General features: G+C 44.3%; 1 protein-coding gene across 4 annotated transcripts in view; it reads right to left on the reverse strand.

The window, feature by feature from the left end:
• Positions 1 to 24,627, reverse strand: part of TTC23 (tetratricopeptide repeat domain 23) — a 112,213-nt gene that overhangs the window by 25,632 nt on the left and 61,954 nt on the right. For all 4 annotated transcript variants that reach the window (XM_060293896.1, XM_030873145.3, XM_030873142.3 and 1 more), the window contains 2 exons: positions 21,346 to 21,523; positions 9,182 to 9,287 (listed from right to left, as the gene is read on the reverse strand). In XM_060293896.1, coding sequence (XP_060149879.1) covers positions 9,182 to 9,287; positions 21,346 to 21,523 — 284 coding nt within the window. The remainder of the gene's footprint in view (positions 1 to 9,181; positions 9,288 to 21,345; positions 21,524 to 24,627) is intronic.

Consider the following 24,627-nt stretch of genomic DNA (forward strand, 5'->3'; position numbering starts at 1 on the left):
GCAGGCACACTGGAAGCAGAGATGGACATGGAGAGGACAGGAACACTTGGAAAACAGAGTGGTCAAAAGGCACAGAAGCCTGGGATCATGTGCGGATAAACGGCTCTGTACACCTCAAGAGCTCCAGCCCTGAAATTCACAATGAGCACGGTGGGTCTCCAGAAACGATTCAAGTACATCCCATGTGATCTGTTGTAGAAAGGAGAGAAGTAAACACTTGGCAAATGTGTCTGTCAAATCCAGGCAACCTAAAGAAAACTTAGGTGTGAAAACAAGTAAGTTTCATTTATCTGCAAGATTTACTTTGCTTAGGGTCTAGGCAGTTGCCAGATAGAAGCGAGAATTAGGCTGGGAGGTGCTGCCTTTCAGAGAGGTCTCGGTGCTGACTGGCCCCAGACTTTGTGACTAGACAGGAGTCTATTGAACTGGAGTCCCTGCTCCACTCTTTCAATGGGGGTCTATCCACTGCCAGACCAGCTGATGGATTTCTAGAGTATTACTCAAATTTTTTCTTGGTAGGAGAAAATTTTACTACTGTACATGAAAAGTGTTACATCTCTTTAGTCCTTGCTGGCTCATGGGAGAAAATATTACAGATTAAATGTTCAGACCATGTATTAACTTTGGTTGCTTTGATAATCTGATGACAGCAAATGTGGGGATGATGTGGCACTTATTTTGTTGATTCTAAAAGCATTACAGAGATGTATATTCCATGTCTAAAAATTAACAAGTCTATTCAGGAATGGAGTACTGTTGATATTTTAGTTTTCTGTCTAATTGGGAATTAACCAAAGAATGTAACTGAGCCCTTCTTGAAGAGTAGAAGCTTTTCCGAGTCTCAGCCTCATTCCCCAGATATGAGCCCTTGCTCTGAAGACCTGTAGTTGTAAAGGGCATAGGAAGGAGTTGGGACTGAACAGGTAAGAACTGAGTTTCTGACCCTGGGCTTTTGCAGAAGAAGTGGTGCCAGGCTCAGAAAAGGAAGAGATCAAAAGGGATGGGAAGCATTTCCCTCCTTTCCTGGGTAAGGAGCTGGACTCTCAGACACAGGTGGACATAGCTGCGCTTTGTCCCTTTCCAGCCCCTCTCTGGTAAAGTTCTCCCACCTCTTAGTATTCCTTCCCCTGGCAGTCACATGCTGACCAACACCCCTTCCCCCGAAAAAACCACCCCGTTTCGGCTGGTCCCATAGAGCTTAGTGCCAGATGCCCCTTTCCATTGTGTACCTGATCTCACAGAATGCTGGGAGAAAGGAAGCTCCTTGGCCTAACTCATACTCGTGTGTAAATGGCTCAAACCTCTAACTCAGGGAGGCCTAGTCACATTTTCCAAAGAGGATGCTTGTTAGCATATTTGGATCTCTGGAAGAGGGACTGGAAGTGAGGGAGGAAGGAAGGGGTTGGGGGAAGGAAGGAATTTATTACTCAAACTAAGGTTACATGGCTACTGAAGTGGAAAAAAGCAAGGCTTTGTGGTGAGACGTCAGAGACAGGCCCTGACTGGGAATCTGCCCTCTGGGGTCAGCTCCTAAGGTTGCTGCTCCCCTTTCCCCGTTTCAGAGTCCTCAGCTTCTCAAAAGGTCCAAGTTTCTTCCATTTCTGTTCCTGGGAGGTCTCTAGTCACCGGGGGGCAAGGCCAGGGAGGGGGGGGTCTCTGACAGCTATTGTCACATACAAGCGGACCACATGTCAGGCATCATGTCAGGACCCTTATATATGAGAAGAGCCTAGGGCTCGGGAACAGTGAAAGGTCCAGGGCATACACTGTGAGCGTCTTCCCTGTCTGTAAATTTGAAACCACTTTTATTTTTACCTGGGATATAGGAAAGCTCTTTTATTGCAAGACCCTGACTTATTTTCCCCCATCCCCCAGGCCCCTAAATTAGCTTTCTGAACTATGAATCCCATGATTAGTCTTCGAGGGGAGAGCAAATTTGTCCTATTATTACAGCTAAGGAGTGACTCCCTAAGAAGCAGAGCTGGTTCTCCTGGGAGTGGGCATCCCCCAGGAGGTCCACCTGACACAAGTGACAGTGGGGTTTCCAGAGGGACAGGAGGTCACAGCCCCTGGGGTGGGATGCCACTTCTTGTCACAGACCTTGTGCCTGAAGTTGGGTGTGGGTTCACAAAAAGCCTCGGCAACCTGATGCTGGTGGCGTCGGCAAGAGATGAGGTCATTTTCTAAAGCACAGGAGCATGACTTAGCTTGTAAATCTGAGCCCTAGTGGCACAAGTGTTCCAAGGCCATGAATCTTCTCCCATTTTCATTCCCGCAGAATGTTGGGGCTGTCTGTGAGTTAGGGTGAGGGGGTAAGTGTGGCCCAGCAGGCAAGGTGGCTTAATGTCTCCCGGAGGCCCCTTCAAACTCTATGCCATCTGTATGTTCATATACAGGCAAAAGAAAACAGGGCTCCATTCAAAGAGCAAGAGGAATGTGGGGTTACGATTTGGCACCCAGGAGGTCAGGAGGCTTTTAATTAAAATAAATTCCAGTGACCCTGGGCTCATTTTCTTGAGGCTGTCCCAAGGCAAGAGTTGGAACAGTGAGGACAGCTCTCATTATGAGGGAGGCCTGTGTGTACAATGTGACAATTATCTTTTGTAAGTCTTCAGAAACTGTACTCTGCACTAACTGCAAAAGCATTAAGGACTCCAGGGAATTTGAATATGGAAAGTCTCAAATCCTATCCTGGCATTAACCCAGAGGAGCGCTATCATCCAGCGAACAAATGGATTGAACCCATTTAGACCCTGCTGGGAACTGCCTGGGGCTTTTGCACAGGCAGCTGCCCTGAGGCTGCCCGGCAGCCTTGTGGGGGTCACAGAGTAGCCTGAGGACAGACGAAGCCCTGGACAGGCTGACTCCTCATTGCGTGGCCCTCAGTGGTCCACACTGGAGGCCACCTTCAAGAGGAATGTTTTCACAGGGCCTGGACAGGGCATCCGGGAGCAGTAGACCTGCTGCTCCTGAGCTGTGTGGTCCCTGGAAGTCCATGGCCATCTCTGGGGGCAGGTTTGCATCAGTAGAGTAAGGTGACCAAGATGGCGGCAGGCTGGGTGAGGCTCACACAGCAAAGTGTGCATGAAGTGTCTGCATAGTGCCTGGTGCCCACAGGCCTGGTCTGGGCTCAGTCACCATAGGGACTGCCTGCCTTGAATGTCCTCACCACCAGGAAGCTGATCAGGACTTCCCTCCACCCCCAACACCACCCAGAGTCCCACTTGGAGCCACCCAGTAGTGATCAGGTGCCCAGCGCCTCAGGCCTATTGCCACAGTTGCTTGTCTTGGTGAAGTATATGTCATTTCCATAAGCTGCCCTAATAATATGTTTTGAAGCCAAGTCAGGGTATAAATAACTTAGGCGTTTCTGAGAAGTTCTGAACATAAATTATTATCCAGCACAAAAGTGAAACACCAGAGCCTCATAATAGTGGTTATCAGAGAGCCCATCATCCTCCCTAGGAGAGGGATAAAGCCGCAGACTTTGTTCTCAGACACAAAGATGAAAGGCAGTTTGTAAGCAAAGCTCAGTGAGGTTTCAGTTCTGCCACAGGTTGTCCCTCGGTGAAGAGAGACCAACAGCACAGACTTGGGGTGGAAAAGGCCACACCTTCTACTCCTCTGCTGGTCTCAAGAGCTGCCAACCCCTGCAGCCCACACCTGCCCCCACCTTTGGGGCTTCCGGGCTCCCTGGACCTCTGAGGACAGAGCACCCTCAGAGCCACGACCTCTCTGGCTCTGGAGTGTGGTCAGGTAGGCAGCGCCTGGCCTCTGTCTAAGGCCTTGCTTTGTCTCTAATTGCCAGCGTGACGCTGGACACACCTTGGACTCCAGTCCTCTACATGGGATGTGCTTTAAGGTGCCTTCCAGAGGTTTCTGAGAGGGGGTCCTACTAACGATGGTGGAAAACAGGGTAAGAGGCTTCCCTTTTCTTCTCTGGCCTCACCCACCGCTCTCTCTCTGCTGCTTCCCCTTCCCACCTGGCCTGTGGAGCACTGAGCAGGATGGAAGCTGACATCTGCTTGGGGAGCTCAGGCACCAGGCTCAGGCTGGCTGGGCATTTTGTAATAAGAAGCGGGCCCTGAGTAGGAGCTGAGGAAGCGTCTCTCAGAACACACAGGACTTGAGGTGGGTGGGAAGGCCGAGGAGGAAGAGAGAGGGAGAGGCGAATAGTGAGGAGGAAGGGAGAGGTGGGTGGGTGTGGCCAGCAGCAGCTTACACTCATTCCCACTGCAGGCCTGCACCACAAGCCCCACTTGGAGGCCTCAGGTTGGAGGTGGGCGACAGAGGCAGCACAGGCAGTCAAGGAGGGCCACAGGAAGGTGAAGACCACCTTACCGTGGCTGCTCCCAGGTGGCCACATTACCTGTCAGGAGCCCACTGGAGCTGGGTGCGTCTGTCTGATTTCCAGTCTCTCTGAGACACATGGGGCTCAAGGAGCATCAGTAACCCCATGAGCAGGGAGTAGGCTGCGGGTGGGGCAGGGCTCAGCATGGGGCAAGCTGAGGAGCAGGCCACAGAGGAAGAGCTGAGAAAAGCGGTGATCGCGGGGGGTAAAAAAGAGGAGACTCCATGGAGATGCAGAGCCTACCTTCAGACACTTACATATTTCGTGTCTACTGTATAAAAGGAGGAGAGAGGCCAGGACAAGTGGGGGCCCAGAAGACATACGTATCCGTGCATAGGGAGTTATATCTTGGGAATGCACCCCATGCCCATGAGTCTGTCCATATAGCCAGGGATCCCACCCCCTGCCCCAAGGCGGGCAGGGGCATAACCCATTCCCTTCTGCTGTCTCTGGAACCTACAGAGCTCCCTGGCCTGCTGGACCCCACACCACAGATGGGGCCACTTCCAAACAAGGCCACCCGTGCTCAGCAGGCTCTGCCTCTCAGAGGTTTACACTGAAATGTACTTGGCTTCAGCCCATTTCATTTTAATATCCTTTAGGAGAAGAGTTATAAACACAAGGCCAATGCCTGGAGACTTAGCAGGGTTGGGAGAGCTGTTAATACCAAGTTTGTCTATGGCTGCTCCGGGAAGCTGGCCAGGCTCAGGTTAGTGACATTCTACAAGCCTGAATTGGGAGCCCTTATGCAATCACAATCCTTCGTGACTTCTAAGGCAGTTTTGTCTGCATAAGGAATACAGGAAGGCACAGAGCAAAGGGATTAGTTTGATTGTGGAGCCTGAAACACACTGGCTTCTTGGCCAGTGGCGTTTTGTTTGTCCGAGGGCAATGCCTTCAATGGACATTTAGCAAGTAGGCTATGGAGAATCCCTAGATGAGAAATTTTTCCTATTAACGATTCTTTAAAAAACAAACAAACTGTACTTGGCACAGACTAGTTTAAGCATAGGAGAGCAGAGTTGAGATCCCCGTGCACGTGGATCCCTTGGCACTCAGTGGAAGGTGCAGATTTGCTCCCAGGAGATCTGGCTGGCACTTCTGAACCACAAATGACCAAAGTCCAGGCCAGAGAGTCCTGCCTGGGTGAGAGCTAGGGTGGGGAGGCTGGTCCCCCACTTAGTTGTCAGACAAAGATAAATTCCAAATTCCTGCCTTTCCTTTCCCCTTCCAGGAGGTAGCAGAGGCCTGGAGAAACCTCAGCCCTGGGTGGGCTTCTCTCATTATCGCATTGGCTGTGTGTGAGGGGACAGCAGGGACATGAAAACCAGGCCCCCTGAAAGACGGTGGGAAGGCGCCTGCCCACTGCCACTGCAGCTCCTGGCTGTGGGGGACCCCGCTCCTTCCTGCTTTTTCGGGGAAGCTGAGTCCATGCATGGAACACGGCTGTACCCTCTGGGCCCAGGCCACTGAGCTTAGCAGATAAGAGCCGGAACAAACTATCTTAAAATGCCAGCCAGACAGCTCATTGTTCACAGTCTTCCCCATGTTTGTCACCAAGAGAACAAAGATTCCCACGGCAGCACATTCAAGCTTGTTAACACAGTAGGAATAGTCTGTGGTTTCTCTTTGCTTTGATTCTTTTCTGATGTGCCCATTTCAATGGTTGGCTTGAGGCCTTAGGGGCAAGGGCTGGTGCGCCTCTCTGCCCCTGCTCCAGGGCTTCATGCTGCCTCTGCACAAGCATCTGTTTTGATCCGACAGCTTCTCTGCCCAGCCTCCTCACTTAGTGTTGACTCGCCTTCAAGCCTTCAGTAAACTCTCTTCCTGTTGGTGTCAAGGTGATAGACATTTCCAGTGTCTTCTGATTAGTGGAAGCTGAGTCTGAGAAGGGAGCATCCTTACACTGATTGGGGCTTTGTCCCTCTTGGGTAGAGCAATGAGTAGAGAGGATATTGACTGATGGTGCTGGTGGTATGGAGAGCTGGCTGTGTTAGCTCCTTTGTAAAATGGGAGGTCATCTTGCCTCCAAGGCTTGTTAGGATTAAATGGGCATGTTTGTGAGAGTGCCAGCACCTGCATACAACGGGCGCTCGACCCCTGCTACTGCTGTTGTCATCATTGCTAGTATGATTGTTGTTATGATTCCTGCTGGTTCGGGTTCCTGAGGCCTCTGTGAGTCAATATGCTTCAAGCAATCGATCCTCCAGGCCTCAGGCAGAAGTGACCCCCTTCCTAATCTGCAAAGCCAGTTGCAACTGTCTAACTCCCTGCTCTTGGGGGAAGTTTTTTTCTTATCCTTCCCTATTCATTCTCCTCCCCCTTCAGATACTGACTGGCAAGTAGGCTTTCTGGGTGCAGGTCACCAAACAGTCTGAGCTGCCAAAGAGACACGGGGCAGAATGGGGGGCTGAGAGCCTGTGCACGATCCTGGGCTGGCCCCTTCCCAGACGGCACTCAAACTGGTTTCCTTGGGCCACCGTTGCTCTTCTCAAGTCCCTTTCTCTCCCCAAAGCCACACACTCTTTGGGAGGGGAAAGAAGGGAAAAGGGCATGTGCAGTGCCAGTCCTTATAATATAGCATGGAGGTCAAGAGCCTAGGTTCAAGTCTACCACTCCCTGGCTATGGCTCTTGGGAAATTACCTAACCCTCTGTGCCTTAGTTTCTCCATCTGAAAACTGGGAACACTTGTACCAAACTCACAGAGCTGTGGTGAGGATTAACTGAGTTAATAAATATAACATGGTTAGAACCATGACAGTATGTACTATGTAAGAATTCGCTATTATTACTGTGTGAGGTCATTAAATTTTCACAGACCTAATTATCTGTATCAAGTAGGTATTAGTGGCATTCTCTATTTATAGGGGAGGCTATACCAACACCATATTTAGACTGGAAAACTTAGAAAAAAATACATAATTGGATTGTTTCTGATTCTATAATTACACAAAGCAGAATGGTCTAACTTTGCAGCTACAAGAAACAAGTATTTTAGGGACATGATTTCTATTGTTCCCCACCTAATCCATACATTCATCAGGTGTGTACACTGAGCACTAGCTGAGATGCTGGCAAACCAGAATCCCTCTAGGCAAAGATGGTCTCTGGTCTTAGCCTCCTGTAGTTGCTTGGTGTTCTCTGGGAGTAGACCCCCTCCCCCACACCCCAGCAGTTTAAATGCTCAGAAACTTCCAGTTCTCAACCCATGAGCCCCCCAAGAAAAACAGGAAGGACCTGACAACCACTTATTATACTCATGCTTCCCAGGTCAGAAGTTAGGGATCTAGCCCTCACACTTGTTTTGCATCCCTCAGAGCCTGAAACATATTTGACTTGGTGACCATCAACTATGCATTGATTTCACATAAAAATTCAGATTTCTGCCTTCTCTTGAAAAAACAGACCTGCTAATACAAGCTTGCTTTCCACATGACAGTAATGGGCTGGAGCTGAATAACAGCTGCTCACTTTCGACAGGGGACGGGCCTCTCCAGTTTGCCACAGTCCTCACCACTCCCTATTGCATCTCTCAGATTACAGCCAACAGTTAGCTGCCATTTATAATTATGCTTGCTGCTGCTACTGTTTTCTAATGACTACTCGCTTCACTCACATTGCTTACTTGGTTCCTATAGACATTTAGATTAGTGACTCCTGCTAATCTAGGGGTTTCCATCATGTTTGCATTTTAAGTATCCTATTAATACTTGTGGCATGGAAGGTTCTTTTCCCCTATTAAAGGAATTTTAGCCACCAATAAACTGGTTAAAATGTTGGCTCTTTGAAGGTTTTGAAGTTGATTGCTATGTATGGAGTGTTCTAGGGAGTTAAGGTAGGGAAGGTCGCCTGCCTTCTCTATCCTCCAGCTCTGAGAAGGTGCTCAAAGCTCCGGGAGACCAGAATGAAGGATCTTTAAGGTGGGATGGACAGAAAGATAAACACTGGTATCCCCTTCCCCAGCTCCTCCCTGGACAGGAGCCCCTGCCTGGCCCAGGAACCTCTGCAGACCAGGCTGCTCACTGAGGCTCCTCCTTCATCTTCTCCCCCCACCAGCCTCCTCATCTTAGCCCAGCTCCTACTCCCTGAACCTCAACCTCAAGCCTTCCAGATACTGATTTTCAAATTGATGGCACACTGGACCTTATTTTCCTACAATGCATAAGTAGTTTTAGCTGACATCTTGGAATACACCTCTTGTCTTCTTTATGAGTTATACTCTGTTTATGAATATTCTGACCAACAACAAAGAAAGTCACTAGAATGCATGTTCTCCATCAATAGAGGCATATTGTATGCTCTGAGCCCAGGATGGGGGATTAAAGAACTCCCAAGCTCACTGCTCTACCTATTATGTGGGGCTAAGAAAAACTATATGACTCATAAATGACAACTTCCTTTTGGAATCCTGAAGCCGTGTAAGTTCATCCTGATTGAAAGCTCAGCCCTGTGAGAGTCTGGAGGCCGGAGTTCCAGCAGGTCAGATCCGTTGCCACAGTAGCTCCACAACCTTTAAAAATAGATCACCTTTGAAAGTCCAGTAGATTTCCCTGTAAGCCCAGCACAAACTCTCTGGGGCTCTGATAGCTATGTTTGGATGAAGATTTGCTGTATTTGAGAGTAAAAGATTAGAGGAAGGCTGAAAAAAGATAGAAACCAAAGGACTCTGGACTCTAGTGAAGCTAACAGAGAAGACTCTCTGAAGGGTCTGTCCCAGCTCCATCCACCTGTTCATCCATCCCAAAGGCAGCTAGCCCACAGATACCGACGCACATGGGACAGGCAGGGGGCCTCGCTGTCCCCCACGGAAGGCTCGCTCTCGCTCTCACCATGGTGCTCAGGCCTTCCAGAAGCGACAGCAGCACAGGCGACGGAGTGTGCGGACACGGCTGCCTCCTCTTGAGAGGGGTTTCTGCTCAGGACGATGAGACGCGCCTGTCATCGTGGAAAGAAGACACACATTTGTTTACATGCTTGGCAGCAGCAGCAGGGAACTAACTATTCTTGGAACGATAAGCAGAAAGTCAAGGAAATTTCTAGCAAGCTAAACAATATGATTTATGTGGAAGCACAATCAACTCTTGGGAGAGCTCGGTTTCAAAAGCATTGTGTAGTTGAGAAAGCACCAAGCTCTGGACGCTGAGTCCAGATAGCTCGATGCTGTGGCCAGGGCTTATTTCTAAGTAAATAATTTAAAAGTCTATGCTCCCATGAGTGCAGTGTCAGCAGAAGAGGAGGGAGGGTTTCCAGGAGGAAGGAGATAGATTAAAAAGTGCCTGTGCTGTAGGGGAAGTGGGCAAGCACAGAACCCTACCCACTGGTCAGCCCAGAGAGGGGGACCTACCCCCAGTGTCAGCAGCCTCACCCACAGAAACCCCGACCCCACCCCCATGCCTGGTCCGCCAAGCTCATTTGCCTATAACCTCGGCGAACTGGACCACAGGAGCTGTCCGAACACAGGAAACAGCTCAGTTCCTTGAAAATGAAGCCCATTTAAAAATTCTTTAAGGGGAAAAAACCACCGTATGATCTATGAACATAAAATAAAAATAATCCTTTCAAATAAAATACAAACTACATCCCTTCAAATAAAAAGATATTAAGCAAACAAACAAGTAAATAATCCCATGGATTAGTCATAGCTCCTGGAGGCTGAAAGAATCGGGGTGCTTTGGGCAGTGTGCACCAGGGCAGGAGGAATGTCAGCATTCATGACATGGTAGAAACAGCAAATCTGAAGGCAGAGCATCAAGGTCAGAATCTTATCTCCATCCTTTATTAGCTGTGAGGTACCTTGGGCAAATCACCCACTCAGCAACCTCAGTTTTTTCATCTATAAAATGAGGATAATGAAAATTGTCAAAAATATTTAAATCGATATCGCAAATGAAAAAGAAATGAAAAGTAACAGCCTAAATCTTAGACTAGATAAAGCCATACCATTAGAACCTTCTAGTCCAGACCAAGCAGTGAGACAGCAAAGCCATAGAGACTTGCTCCTCTGATGACCAGCTTAATACATTTCTGAGATGATAAGCAGGGTAGACTCTAAACTGTCCCCTCATTTGTCATATGTTAAAATCCACTAGTTACTAGATCTAGACTTTTTATGATAGGGGCTACTCCAAATCAAGATTGCTGGTAATAACTTTTATTGCTGTGTTAGAACAATCAGGATTTCATATTTGTAAATGCTAACAATATCCTTTGTTTTAAAATGACTTTTCTTATTACAGCAATGGTCCCCAACATTTTTAACACCAGGGACCGGTTTCGTGGAAGACAATTTTTCCACGGACAAGGGGTGGGGTGGGGGTGGGGGGTGGGGGGGCGTGGTTCAGGCGGTAATGCCAGCGATGGGGAGGTGGCAAATGAATCTTCCCTTGCTTGCCGCTCATCTCCTGCTGTGCGGCCCCGTTCCTAACAGGCCCCGGACCGGTACCGGTCTGCACCCTGGGGGTTGGAGACCCCTGTATTACAGGATCTAGATAAATTGAATACTTGATTTTGGAAAACCCCAAATTGGTCATTATCCTCGATTTGGCCTGAAGTTCTGACTGGAAATGCTTTTCAAATAGGACACAGTGTTAGAGTGAAAGGATCAAATGTTCAGTGCTCAGGGAAAGGAAAAAAGAGAGGAAAAGCTTGCCCCACCCCAAATGCAAATGGATCATGTTTACTTTGTCTTTTCCCTGGGTTAACTATCTCTAGAATCCACTTTTGAAGAGAGCAACCTCTCATGCCAGAAAAGATTTAACTCATCTTGTTACAAAGACATTTTACACGCAGTATTTTAGATTGATTAAAACTCAAATTCAAATTCAAAAAGATTTCATATGTTGTTTCCACTTAATATTATAATTCGAGGCAATGTAAAATATGCATGTCTATCAAAATTACTTTCAAATGAATTATTAACATGTTCTGAGAGTTCTCTAAGTTGCCTTTTGTCTTGGAAAAGACAAAAAAGGGGTCCTCTCCACCCCTCCTCCTGTTATCATTTTCAGTGATTTCAGTATCCCTAAGATTGGTCTGCACCTATTGGGCAAGAAAGAGATGGCACAGTTTAACAGATGAATAGAGGAAAAGAAGTTGATAAAAGAAAAGAAGTTTGCACAGAGGAAACCTAAGGAAGAGAGTGCTGGACCCCAAACAGGCTGCTTTAACATCACAGGCAGAGCAAGCGAGGGAGCATTTGCTGGAACTGGAAAGATGAATTATAGGGGAGGGAGCTGTAGCTTTCAGTGAATGGATGCAGACCACCTGCACTGACCTTGCTGGGAGGAGCTGAGGGAATAAATAAGCTGTGCTCTCTCCTTCCAAGGTCAAGGCTGTGTGCCTCCCAGCCAGAGGGCAAGGCGGCCCACTGACACTGTACTTAAGTGGGCACAGTGAGGGATGCAGAGTGGAGCTAAAAGAGCAAACTAAAACACCCAGCGAATGACCCAGCTAACACCTTGGCCTCTTGGGTTTTGACAGGCTTATTTTCCTCCCTACCCTCAGCCACCTGGTCCCCCATGATGCTCTGGGCCTCATCATCGCTTAATCTTTGCTACCTCTGGATCCCGCAGCTCACAGACCCTGTTTGACTGTTGGGGCATCCTGGCTCTATCACATCCATGCAGCTTCTCATCCTCTGTCCACTCTCCACATCTCACTAGCCATCCACCCCTCCTGCTGTCCCTTCCCTTCTGGTCCAGCTTAGAGGGCACCACCCATCAGTGTCTATATGGAAAATGCCCTCAACTCCACTGAAGCATTATTTGAGATGGTGAAAAATGGGGAAGCATCTAAACATCCATCAGCAGGGGAACGAATATATTGTGGTTTATTCATACAATGATTGAACTCTATCTATATGTATTAACATTTCAAAAACACACCACTGAGTGGAAAAGCAACTTATGAAAGGATGCAAACATCATGATGCCACTGCTTTTCAAGTTTCTGATTTTAAAGCAAAAGAACCCCTTATATACCAAACAGAATGGTTCTCTAACATACAAAGCAGGTAAGTGTGGAGCTGCTCTCACTGAAGCAGGTAGAGAGACCCTGGGAAGCCCACCCAGTTGCTTCCATCCAGCCACCCCCAAAAGACCCTCCTTGGAACATGAGTGTTGGCGGTGACACAGTTTGACAACCACAGTACCACACCATGCAGGAGGCCTCCTGAGGGAGTGAGTACTGAGAAAGTTGACAAAGCTAGTGATGAGATTACCCAATCTTTCCAAACTAAACCACTGTTCACAATTCTGGAACAACACTTTGTTTGCTAAGATAATATAAATATCCTTGTTACATACATCTGAGAGCATTTAAGGACTAGTTGTTAGGGTGAACAGAATTACAGGAGTCCTGCTTGCCTCTCCGGCTTTATACAGTGGCCCGAGTACTAGGCCCCCGCTGGGGATCTGCGGCTTGACTACGCCCACTCCTCGTTATTTATTAATCACCCCAGGGCTTGCATCTCTCCTCCCATCCTTTGAAGTTTTTGATATCTTATGGTTATATGTTTATCAACTGTCATCTTGAGGCTGAGGAGGAACATTTAATATTCTTAAATCTCTTCAGCTGCTAGCATGTCGTACTGGGTTAAAAAGAAAAACACCTTTAATATCCCACATGGAGTAGGGTCATTAATTGAAAAAAACTCATTCACAAGACCAACTGCCTCAAGCCCTGGCAAGGTACAGAGCAGCTGTTGCATTCTGGTCCTCTTATGTGTTTCTGGGGGAAACCAAGGATTCCTCAGTGCCAACCCAGCTGTCAATAGACACAGCCAGAGCCAGGGCTGGCAGACTCTTATCTAACTGGGCCTGTCCCCTTGGATTTGTAAAATGTGTAACAGTTCTTGAAGAGAAAACTCGATGACTACTAAAAAGGATGTTTCTATTTATGCAGGCAGACCCCACCACATGAACACTCAACTTAAAACACTGGGTGGGTTCTGAGTGTGGAACCCCAGCTCTTGTGGGGAGGGAGAGAGAGATTTTTTTCCCACTTTGATAATGATTAGGGGAATCAGTGACTCAGAGGGAAATCTCCTCTCCCATAGCATAGTGAAGAGCACACAAGTAGCTCAAAGTACATTTGTGGACTTAAACTGGGTCTATTTACCCTGGAGATGAGAACACTCAAAGAGAAGACAATAGTAATTGCCAGGATCTCTTTGTAAAGTTGAGGGCTAGCACAGGGAGGGACCGAGGGAAGGAGGGAAATAACATCGATATACACCAGCTCCGCTTAATCTCAAAATGACCAGTGAGAGTGATGTTAACTGCCTAATTTACAGATGGCAAAATGAAGCCTTGAGGAGAGTAATCGACTGTCTGAAGGTCACATAGTTGGTCAATGGCAGAACAGGGATTTGAATTAAGGCGTGTGATTTCAAATTGCATGCTTTTCTCATCTAACACCTGGTTATCTAGAGGGTAGAAGTCACAGAACGGCAATTTTCAAGTCAATGTAATGAAGAACTATTTAAGAGTCAGAGAAATAGTTACTAAGAATTAGACTCAGCCCAGAATTAAATAGACTGGCTAGGGAAAGAGCGAGCTGCCAACACATGGAATTCTGAGCACTGACTGTAGAGAGACGCTGTGGAGGGGGTCAGGCAGTGGACGGTGGATGGAGCAGACGTTAAAGTGCCTTCTACCAAGTGGCTCCGTTTCTGCTTTGATTCAAATTTGTGCCTTAATTCAACAGAAGCTCAAGTCCACTTGTCACTATGAGGTATGAGCTTGCTGTGTTTCTCTTATAACTGACCAGCTGTGAGACTGCATAGCTTTCTCTCTCAGCTCTGCCAGAGCTGGCCATTCTACCCTTAGGCTTTGACTGTCATCCTTGTTCAAGACAGGGTCATGTTGCAGCCCAAGGTTGCCACTTCCTTTCCTCTCCCATCTCTGCCCAGTAGGGAAGTCTTCCATGGCCACACACACCATAGGGGACTGAGGCGGCTGGAGGGCACTGGCTAAAAAAACGATGGAGCTGGGAATCCCCGGGGGAAGTAGATGCAAGGGAAGTAACTGGGTGCAGAGGGCATTCAAAACCTGGTTTCTGAGGGCCCCAGACTGAGCCAGTTTCTTTTAATAGTCAGAGAAAATCTCTGTGGCAGCTTTCCAGTTGTCAATTTTAGCTCCTCCAAAGGGCTGGGGAGAAAAGGCCCTACTCGCTGTAAGAGTTAGCACTAAAATAGACATGTTGGGGCCTTATATTTTTGTCTTTTTGTTCTGTGTGTTTTCTTAAAACTTAATTATATTTTTAAATTATAAGAGTAGTACCTGCATATAACTTTTAAAAAATCCTAAGTAGTAGAAAAGAATAAGCAATTAAAAATTTTAATGCCCTGTCCTTTGTGTCTATAAGCCTCAACCCCTCTTCTCCCCATTTCCAGTCTGATTTCTTATAGCTACCCACTATCAACAGTTTCCTGCATATCCTCTCAGAAATACTGATGTGCTTATACACACACACACACACACACACACACACACACACACGAGATCAGAGCCTGGCCATGTTCCCCTCTCAGCTCAGCTTCATCTCCTGCCACCCATTCTGGGCTCTCACCACAGTGGTTCCCCTCTCCTCAACCTTTGGGGTGTCTCATTATCAGATCCCCCATCAGCTCAGGCTGCCCCGCTGGGAGCTCTCGCAGCACCCAGTACCTCCCCCTGTGGTGCACTTCACAGTGGTAGTTTTACATTCATCTGTGTGATTCTTCACTAAGTTCTGTCTCACTCACTAGGCTGCTTCTTGAGGGCAGGGCCTCTGACATCCGAGCCTTCCATCATAGTCCCAGGCCTAACACTGTGCCCAGCACAATGTAGTCTTTAACTGGTCATTGACTGACAGAATATTCTGGTCTACATCTGGCTTTTTAAAATTAAGAATATATTTTGGACACCTTTCTTCAGAACACAGACATCCATCTCATTCTCTTTAGTGGCTCTACAGTATCCCATCACATGGATAGATCATAGCTTTATAACCAGTCCCCTACTAATGGGTTTTAAGAGTGTTTCTAATTTTTTGCTATTGCTAATAACCCTGTTTCTTTGCACACTTGTGCACATCTATCTGTTACGTAAGTTTCTAGAAGTGAAATTGCTGGGTCAAAGGGTCAGTGTGTTATAAAACTGGAGAGGGAATGTCAATTGCTTTCCCCCAAAATGGTGCTGATTCCCAGTCTTACCAGCAGTGCATGAGGATGTCTGCTTCCCCACACCCTTGCCACCATGGAGTGGCACCAAACGTTTTTGGCATCTCCTTGGTTAAACTGCACTTCTTTAATAACAAGTGAGGTTAGGGATTATTTTTGGATGGTTATTGGCCATTGTATTCCCTCTTCAGTAAAACGTCTGTTTCTGTTTTTTGTCCATATTTCTATTGAGTTGTCTTTTTCATCTAGATTTTATAAGAACTCTTTCTATACTTTCCCCTCCTTGACATTTATTTCTTAACTTTGTGATATGTTGTCATAGAGAACTTTTTCATTTTTATGCTGTCAAGTTTATCAATCTTTCTTTATCTTTTTTCTTCTCGTCCCTCTGTCTCTCAATCTATAGCTATCTGCACACCTGCAGAGGAAAAATGCCCAACAAGTGTCACAACACTGGGTACTTCTAGGATGGGGGAGGAGGGCTGAGATGACTCGTAGCCCATTTCTCTGTATTTTTCTGTATGGCTCGATTTGTTTTTTTATAAAAAGCATTATCGTTATGATAAAAAACAGATGTCTTTTCAAAAGAAGCAGTATGGCACCATGATTTGTGTCATTCTTAGAAAAGGTTTATACTGTATAAAATCATATCTGCATTCTGCATCTTTTCTAATTTTAAACAAAATAGGCTAGTGTTGTCAGAGATTTTGAAAATTAAAAATAGCACTCATCTGATTATTTGTAATAAATGAATTACACTTTATAGTAAATACACAGCAATTAACAAGAGCCAATAAGAAGTGCTGCCATTTACTGAATAGTCTGCACCTGCCAGGAGTCACATGTGAGCACCTATCAGCCACCTAGGCCTGACCAAGGCCAATAACTCACCCAGAGCAGGAACCTGAACCCAGATTTTCTGATCTTAAAGTCTTAGGTAGAGTAACTGATAAATTATTTCATCATACTTTGCAAATCAAACTTCTCTAAATTTGGGAACTACTGAATGGCAGAGCTGCCCTGAAAACTGAAAAGAGATATGCGATTCGAGTGTCAGAGACGTGAAAAAGCAATCCAAGCTAGCGCGGTGTTAACGTATACTCCTTGAAGGCACACACCCACAAACATGCCATTGCTCACACAAATGAAATCCTGGGATTTTTCTTTTGGATAGGAAAATAAGGTTCTAGTGCCAAAATCTGCCAGTTTCAGAAACAATCACGTTTGTGTGGTTTTCTCACAGAACCCTGCTGCAGAGGACCCACAGGGCTGATGACAGCTCTTTCATCAGTCCTTGGGACTGCTGCCTTCCCTCTGTGATGGTTCTGGGGGGCTGGCTTTAGTTTTCTCCATTTTAATGGGTTAGTTCCTAAAATACTTTGGAACTTTTATACATTCTACAGAGAATAAAAGGTCTTTTCTCCCTGGGTGTTTCTCTCACTCCAAAGGAATGAAGAGTGAAAAAACAAGAGGGGAAATAACAAAACCCCTTTCCTTTGTGTGTAATTAATAAATGGCTTTTAGGCATGGGCTCCCTTGGAGAGCTATACCTTTCTGTATTTTAGGTAAAGTTTGCTAAAGAAAAGGGGAGATTTGATAAATGTTTAACAATTACTGTTAATAAATAAAAGTAGCTTATACTGGCAACATGCCAAGTTGTTCACAAAGCACTTTCCTTGTTGAATCTTTGAGCTGTTCTGTGAAGTGGATAGGGTCTTTTGTAGGCTTTTTTTTTTTTTTAGAGACTAAATGACTTATATTATCAAACAAATGGTAAACAGAAGAGTCTGGACTCCAACCCAAGTTTTCTGATTTCAAATCCAATGCTATCTTGACTTCACAAAGCTATCTCTTTAATAATCATAGGCAAGTATTTATTTAAACACTCTCTAATCTTTATTAACCTCAAGAATAAACAATAAAAGTCACCTATTAAACTTGACAAGGCATTAAAAAAAAATGAGTGAATTCCTCCATAACCTGTTTACAGAGAAATATTTCTCAGAGTCAAAATCTAAATGTAATAAAAGATTGAAAACTTGAAAGCACTATGAAAACTTTTGTATGGCAGAAAACATTACACATACACACACAAACTAGAGCTAATAAACAAATTTACAAAGGTTGTAGGATACAAAGTTAACATACAAAAATCATTTGTATTTCTATGCACAGGCAATGAACAATAAGAAAAAGAAATTAAGAAAACACTTCCATTTGTAACAACATAAAAAACTCCAAAATACTTGGGAATAAATCTACCAAAAGAAGTGCAAAACTTATACTATAAAACATGGTTGAAAGAAATTAAGGAAGACCTAAAGAAATAAGAGATTATCCCATAGTTATGGATTGAAAGGCTGAATACTGTTGGGCTTCCCTGGTGGCGCAGTGGTTGAGAGTCCGCCTGCCGATGCAGGGGACACGGGTTCGTGCCCCGGTCCGGGAAGATCCCACATGCCGCGGAGCGGCTGGGCCCATGAGCCATGGCCGCTGAGCCTGCGCGTCCGGAGCCTGTGCTCCGCAACGGGAGAGGCCACAACAGTGAGAGGCCTACATACCGCAAAATAAAAAACAAAAACAAACAAACAAAAATTCTAAATTAAAATAAATTTGAGATTAATCTCAAATTTATAAAATTTGTAAAATGGGAATAAAATAATATAAAAAAGTTTGCAAAGTTGGTGTGAAACTGGCTCAATTATGAGCAAAGAAAAGCCAACTTCTGGTGGCCAGGTAACTCAAAACAACCTTTTGGCAGAATGTCAACAAAAATCAAGAGGTATAAAAATGTTCATATCCCAGCAGTTTAACTTTTGGAAATGTATATCAACATATAATTCAAGAAAAGAAAAAAACATTTTTTAAAATAAGAATATTCAGAATTATTGATACTAACAAAAAATTGCAAATCCACAGTGTTCCTTCACTCAGTAAATGTCCCAACCAGCCACACGCAGAAAACTGGTCTAAAGCTGGACTCCTCCATCTCCTTCACTCTCCCACATCTGCGCAACTCCCAGGCCTGTCATTTCTACTCTCTATCTGTCTGTGTCTCTCCGTTCTCATGACACTGCCTGAGTCCGGGCTGTCATCATGCCTACCTGGTCTGTTGCACAGCCACCTACTGAGTCGCCTTCCTGGTTATCTCTCTGCCATCGAGTCCCTTCTCCATACTGCAGAGCAACCCTTCTAGACTGATAACCTGGTGATGTCAATCTCCCTGCTTGAAAACCCTTAACTGCCCTTAGGATGAAGCTCAAATTCCTTACCATGACTTTCCACACCCCATCTGAATGATACCCACCCACTGCCTTCCCATTCCCATTGCCCAGGCATCGGGAATTTCTTGCAGTTCCCCAAATGCGTCAAACTTTGTCTTACCTTCAGACCTTTCCATGTACTCTGCCCCCTGCCTGGGTCAGTCCTCCCCACCTCTTAGTATGTTTTGAGGCAGGCACCTGCCTTTATTACCTTTGCTTCCTCATATCTCACTCACAGTACAATCTGGATTCTGTTTTCAACAGTGCCTCAATGTTTCCCTCAACTAGGTCATCAATGAAAGAAAAAGAAAAGCAAGAAAAGGAAAGGGAGAACTTTTCAAAAATTCATATATTGCACTAGCAGGCACTGTGCTCAACACTTTACAAATATGAACTCATTTTTTCTCCCGACAGCTCCATGCCCTCCATAACAGCAAAAGGTATCAAAAGGGGTGACAATGAGAATATCTCTTTCTTTTCTTCTTGTTTTTATCTGGCAAATTCTTCTTTTTCCTTTACCTATTTATCCTTCTTTACTTGACCAATGAACACCAAATTTCCTCCACAAACCCTGCCCGAGTGATCTCACCCTCTCCCAAGGCAATTACTGTGTATAAGTGGAGGACTTGCTGACCTATTTTCTGAACTCTAGTCCTGATTATATAACTGTCTAGCTGTCATTTCTGCTTGGATGCCTTATGGGCATCTCAGACTCACCATCAAAACTTGAGCTCACGGGCTTCTCTGGTGGCGCAGTGGTTGAGAGTCTGCCTGCCGATGCAGGGGACACGGGTTCATGTCCCGGTCCGGGAAGATACCACATGCCGCGGAGTGGCTAGGCCTGTGAGCCATGGCCGCTAAGCCTGCGCGTGCGGAGCCTGTGCTCCACAACGGGAGAGGCTGCGACAATGAGAGGCCTGTGTACCGCAAAAAAAACAAAAAACAAAAAACAACAACAAAAAACAAACAAACGAACAAAAAACCTGAGCTCACCATCTCTCCATCACCCAGTCACACCTGCTCCCCCACTGTAAATGACACAAACACCCACTCAGGTGTTCAGACCAGAAACCCGGGAGTCATCTTCGACTCTTCCCCTTCCCTCTTTGTCCTGCATCCACTCAAGCTCCATATCTCATAAATTCTGCCTCCTAAATCTTTGTCACACCCATCTACTTCTCTTCATCCTTATGAACATCATCCTAGTTTAAGCCACCACCATCTTCAGCCTTCAGTGCTCCACTCTACCTCCACTCTTGGCACACCCTCCCTAGTCTACTCTCTACATGTCAGCCAGAATTACCTTTCAAAAAAAAAAAATACTGCATTTAAACCTGGGCTATGCCATTTATTAGCTGTGTACTCCTGGACATATCACTCAACCTTTCTAATTCTTGATTTCCTTATCTATAAACTGATAATAATAATAATATGTCACAGGGTGGTAATAATATTTAAGGGAGATAATCCAGAGAAAGTGAGAGAATGGCACACTCTAATAAACTGTGTGTGGGAGTATAAATGGTCATACAAATTTTAAAAGAAATAGCAATAAAGAACCCTCAGTACCATATCATTATATCTCATTTGAAATAAGAAATGAGTTAGTCTATATTTTACAACTTTAACAGGGAAAATTTCTCAGAAAACAATTTAAAACATGTTCTTAGCAGATGATACCACACAAAAACATCAAACTGACTGTGATGGTTAGTTTTATGTGTCAGCTTGGCTAGGCTATGGTGACCAGTTGCTAGGTCAAATACTAGTCTAAATGTTGCTATAAATGTACTTTGTAGCTATGATTAATATTTATAATCAGTAGACTTTGAATAAAGGAGATCACCTTCAATAATAGGTAATAATTGGGTGAGTAGGCCTCATCCAATCAATTGAAGGTCTACAGAGCAAAAGGCTGAGGTTTCAGTGAAGAAGGAATTCTGCTCCAAGACTGTAACACAGAGACCCTGCTTGCATTTTCAGCTGGCCCACCTACCCTACGGATTTCGGACTTGTCAGCCCCCACAGTTGTGTGAGCCAATTCCTTAAAATATCAGTAAATCTCTCTCTCTCTCTCTCACTCTATGTATACATCCAATTGGTTCTATTTCTCTGAAGAACCCTAACTGATACACTCACAGAGGAATCTTTTAATGACAAAGTAGAACAGCAGCTACCAGATGACAACTCTAAGTGACTTCAGGTAAAGATTGTAGAATGTGGTAGATAAGAACCCTAATAAGTTTGATAACATAAGCTCTAAATAGATAAGCATTAAATAATAAAGAAACATTGTCTGGGAAACAAGACTTAAATTATGCACCTAATATGAGAAAAGCCACCTTCAGGCAGTCTCAGACTGTTTGTGGAAGATGCACAAGTAACACAGGACCAGTATCCCACACTTGCCCACTTACGAAGATGTTTGTTGAACTTCTACCCCAGACCAAGTGTTCTACTTATCTAGAGCACTTAACAAACCCAGGAATTCTCAGAGCTGCTATTCCACCTGTATCTGTGAAAAGCAGTGGACTGGAACAGCTTTGGTGGCCAGTACGTTGCAGCTTACCTGTAAAAGGTGGTTGATGGATGCATCGTGAAATCCCAGGGCTTGTTCTACACCTGCCAATTCCCTCAATGTTGGTACGCACTCAAGACTTTTTTCACCTTTACTGATCTCAATATATTCTAAAGCCTCTTGGTAGTGGGGCAGAGCTTCTTTTGATTTCTTCTGACCTTGATATACCCTAAAAAAATCAAAGGGATTATCTTTAAAGTAATTAAAATAGAAGATACTGAAAATAATAGATGGATTTGGCTCTCTGACCCCTGTTGCCAGGTTCATTTCCTAGGCAGCTAAGCCTTTCTTTCCTCCAAGGAGCAGCAGGGCATAGCAGTCAAGAGGATAGACTTTGGGATAATCAGGAAGGTTCAAGGGATAATAAGGAAGGTCAAGGGATAATCAGGAAGGTTCAAATCCTGGCTCCACCACTTACTAGATACAGGAACTTCAAGTCGCTTGACAGCTTTCTCATCTGTAAGTTAGGAATAATAACAGTGCCCACTTCACTGCATTATCATAAAGATTCAATTAGTTAATATTTAAAAAAAAACACACCTAGAATAGCCTCTGACACATAGTAAGTGCTGTGTAGGTGTTGGTTTAAAAAATATAAAATATTAAAACAAAAATAGTAATCAGAAAGGATGCCATGATACTGATAACTGATCTGTTGAGAAATTATAGAAATTTCCCAGTTTGGTGAGGGTGTGAAGCACTCACATTAACTGTTGGGAAGAATATAATTTGGGCACAAACTTTTCTATATCAAAATTATACGTATGTATGTACACACGTATTTCTGCTAATTGCACTTTTAATAGTTTATCTTGAAGAAGTACTCTGGCAGGAAAAGAAGATACTATATACAAGAACGTTTACTGAAGCATTCTTTGTAATAGTGGAAAAGTATAAAGCACTTAAAATACTCCAATAGGTGATCATCCAAGTGGGTTATAGTAAGTACATCTACACCGTGTATCCATTAAAGTTAATGTCGATCTGTGTGTATCAACATAGAAGTATATCCACTATATATTCTTCAGTAAAAAAGACAGATTACAAAAGTACTTTATATAATCTTATTAGATCAATTTTGTATCTAATCTATATGTACACATATGCATAAAGAGATACCCAAGTGTCACCAAAATGTTAGCAACAGTTATCTCTAAGGAGTTGATTGTGAGTGATTTTACTTTTCTTATTTATGCTTTATAAATTTCCCAAATTTTCTTCTATAAAAATATATTACTTTTACATCAGAAAATATGTTAATTTTAAAAATTAATTTAAAGGTGGCAGTGGGAAAATATTCTTGTAGTTTCTTGGGGTAAGACTCTCTCATATTAAAAAATGTATCTATATATATTGTTTAGAAACAGGCATTTAAAAACAATCTTCTCAAAAATACTTGTGAAGACTATTAGAAACTTTTCTTGCATGGAAATTTTTTTTTTTTTTTGCGGTACGCGGGCCTCTCACTGTTGTGCCCTCTCCCGTTGCGGAGCACAGGCTCCGGACGCGCAGGCTCAGCGGCCATGGCTCACGGGCCTAGCCGCTCCGCGGCATGTGGGATCTCCCCGGACCGGGGCACGAACCCGCGTCCCCTGCACCGGCAGGCGGACTCTCAACCACTGCGCCACCAGGGAAGCCCGCATGGAAAATTTTTATGTACAAAATTCATAATAAAAGAAATCAATCCTTCTTATGTTTCCCTCCATCCCAGAATCTTTACTACAGAAAGGTCTTACGATTCCCAAATTACCCCCAAACTGAGACATAATGTGAGAAAGTAACTAAGAGACCACAAAAATAGGTTTTGTTTTCAATTGTAAAAATTGTAAACGATTACAAACAATTGTAAAAAAATTAATAAACAGAAACCTCAGTTAAATAGAGTCAGGAGCCCAGAAGCGGGAGCTCTCCTGCTCTGGGAGGACAGCAGAGTCCAACAGGAAGAAGAAAGACTCCTCTTCTTTCCTGGCAAGAACGTAGTCAATGAAAAGCCATGGACTCTTTGTGTACTATGGCTCTCCCAAATCCTTTTCCCTTCTATAAAAGCATTCTCCTTCCCTCACCATGTGGGGACTTGCACCTGGCTCACCATGGTTTCAGACCCTAAATGAAAATTTTCTGCCGATCCTGAATGAACCTAATTTTATTTTTCCTAGAGAAATAACTGGCAGCCTATTTTTTTTTTTTTTAGGTCAACATAGTCATTGGATACTCTTCACAACTATTTTGCTCTCCAATAAATTTCAAAGGAATTGACTGATAGAAGTAGAGTTACTTTTCAGATCTGTGGCTCAGATGGCCATAATGAAATAAAATGCTCACTGAATAGCTTATGAACTGGGATACCTTCTATAAGTGTAAAGAGGGTTAAAACACAAGAGGAGGTCAGGGATATGTTCCTGGACTAAGAAGGGTCCAGGTTGTAGCTTGCAGCAGCTCTAACCTTGGAAAGGAAGAGGTAAATAGACAACCTATTAATACTGGACTCGCCTTCTAACTCTTAATGAGTTTGTACATATCACATTTTATTTTTTAAGAGAAACCCCACTAGCATCTATGGTGATATAAAGAGGCTTTGAAACATATGGTTGGTAACAAATCACTTAGCCAAAGAATTAGATTCCTGGTAGACAAAAATTAAATAATTGAAAACAGGAGTCAGCAAACCCTGGCCTGTGGGCCAAATCTACTCACTGACTGCTTTTGTAAATAAAGTTTTATTGATACAGTCAGGCCCACTTGTTTACTTATTGTCTATGGCTGCTTTTGCACTACAATGGCAGAGTTGAAGAGTTGCAACAGACACTGTATAGCCTACAAAGCCTGAAATATTTACTGTCTGGGTCTTTACAGAAAATGTTTGTAAACCAACCTCTTGTCTAGAATCTACAGAAAGTCACATACTTTTAAAATGACTTCAGATTTTTTTCTACCTAATTTAGCCTAAATAACACAGACAATGCCATAGTTATTTGAGCAAAGGAAAAAATTCATCTTTCTCATGTTCATAAATGATGAAGAGTGTGCCAAGGAAGTAAAGAAGAGGTCCTTTGTTTCCAAGCCTGCTTGTAAAAGTCATAGAAGAGAAATAAAGCCAGTACAAATGCCAAGATGGTCTCATCTGGGCAACAATTTTAAAAGAAAGCAATATTCGAAGCTTAGCAATAAGGCTGATAAATGAGAAGAAAATAGAAAAGTAAACAACAACAAGGCATAAGTTAATGCATGTATCAAAAATTCTTCCTTTCCTGAGATAGAACACTAAAGAAAAGT

This window comes from Globicephala melas, chromosome 2, assembly GCF_963455315.2.
Source record: "Globicephala melas chromosome 2, mGloMel1.2, whole genome shotgun sequence".
Classification (NCBI taxonomy): Eukaryota; Metazoa; Chordata; class Mammalia; order Artiodactyla; family Delphinidae; genus Globicephala; species Globicephala melas.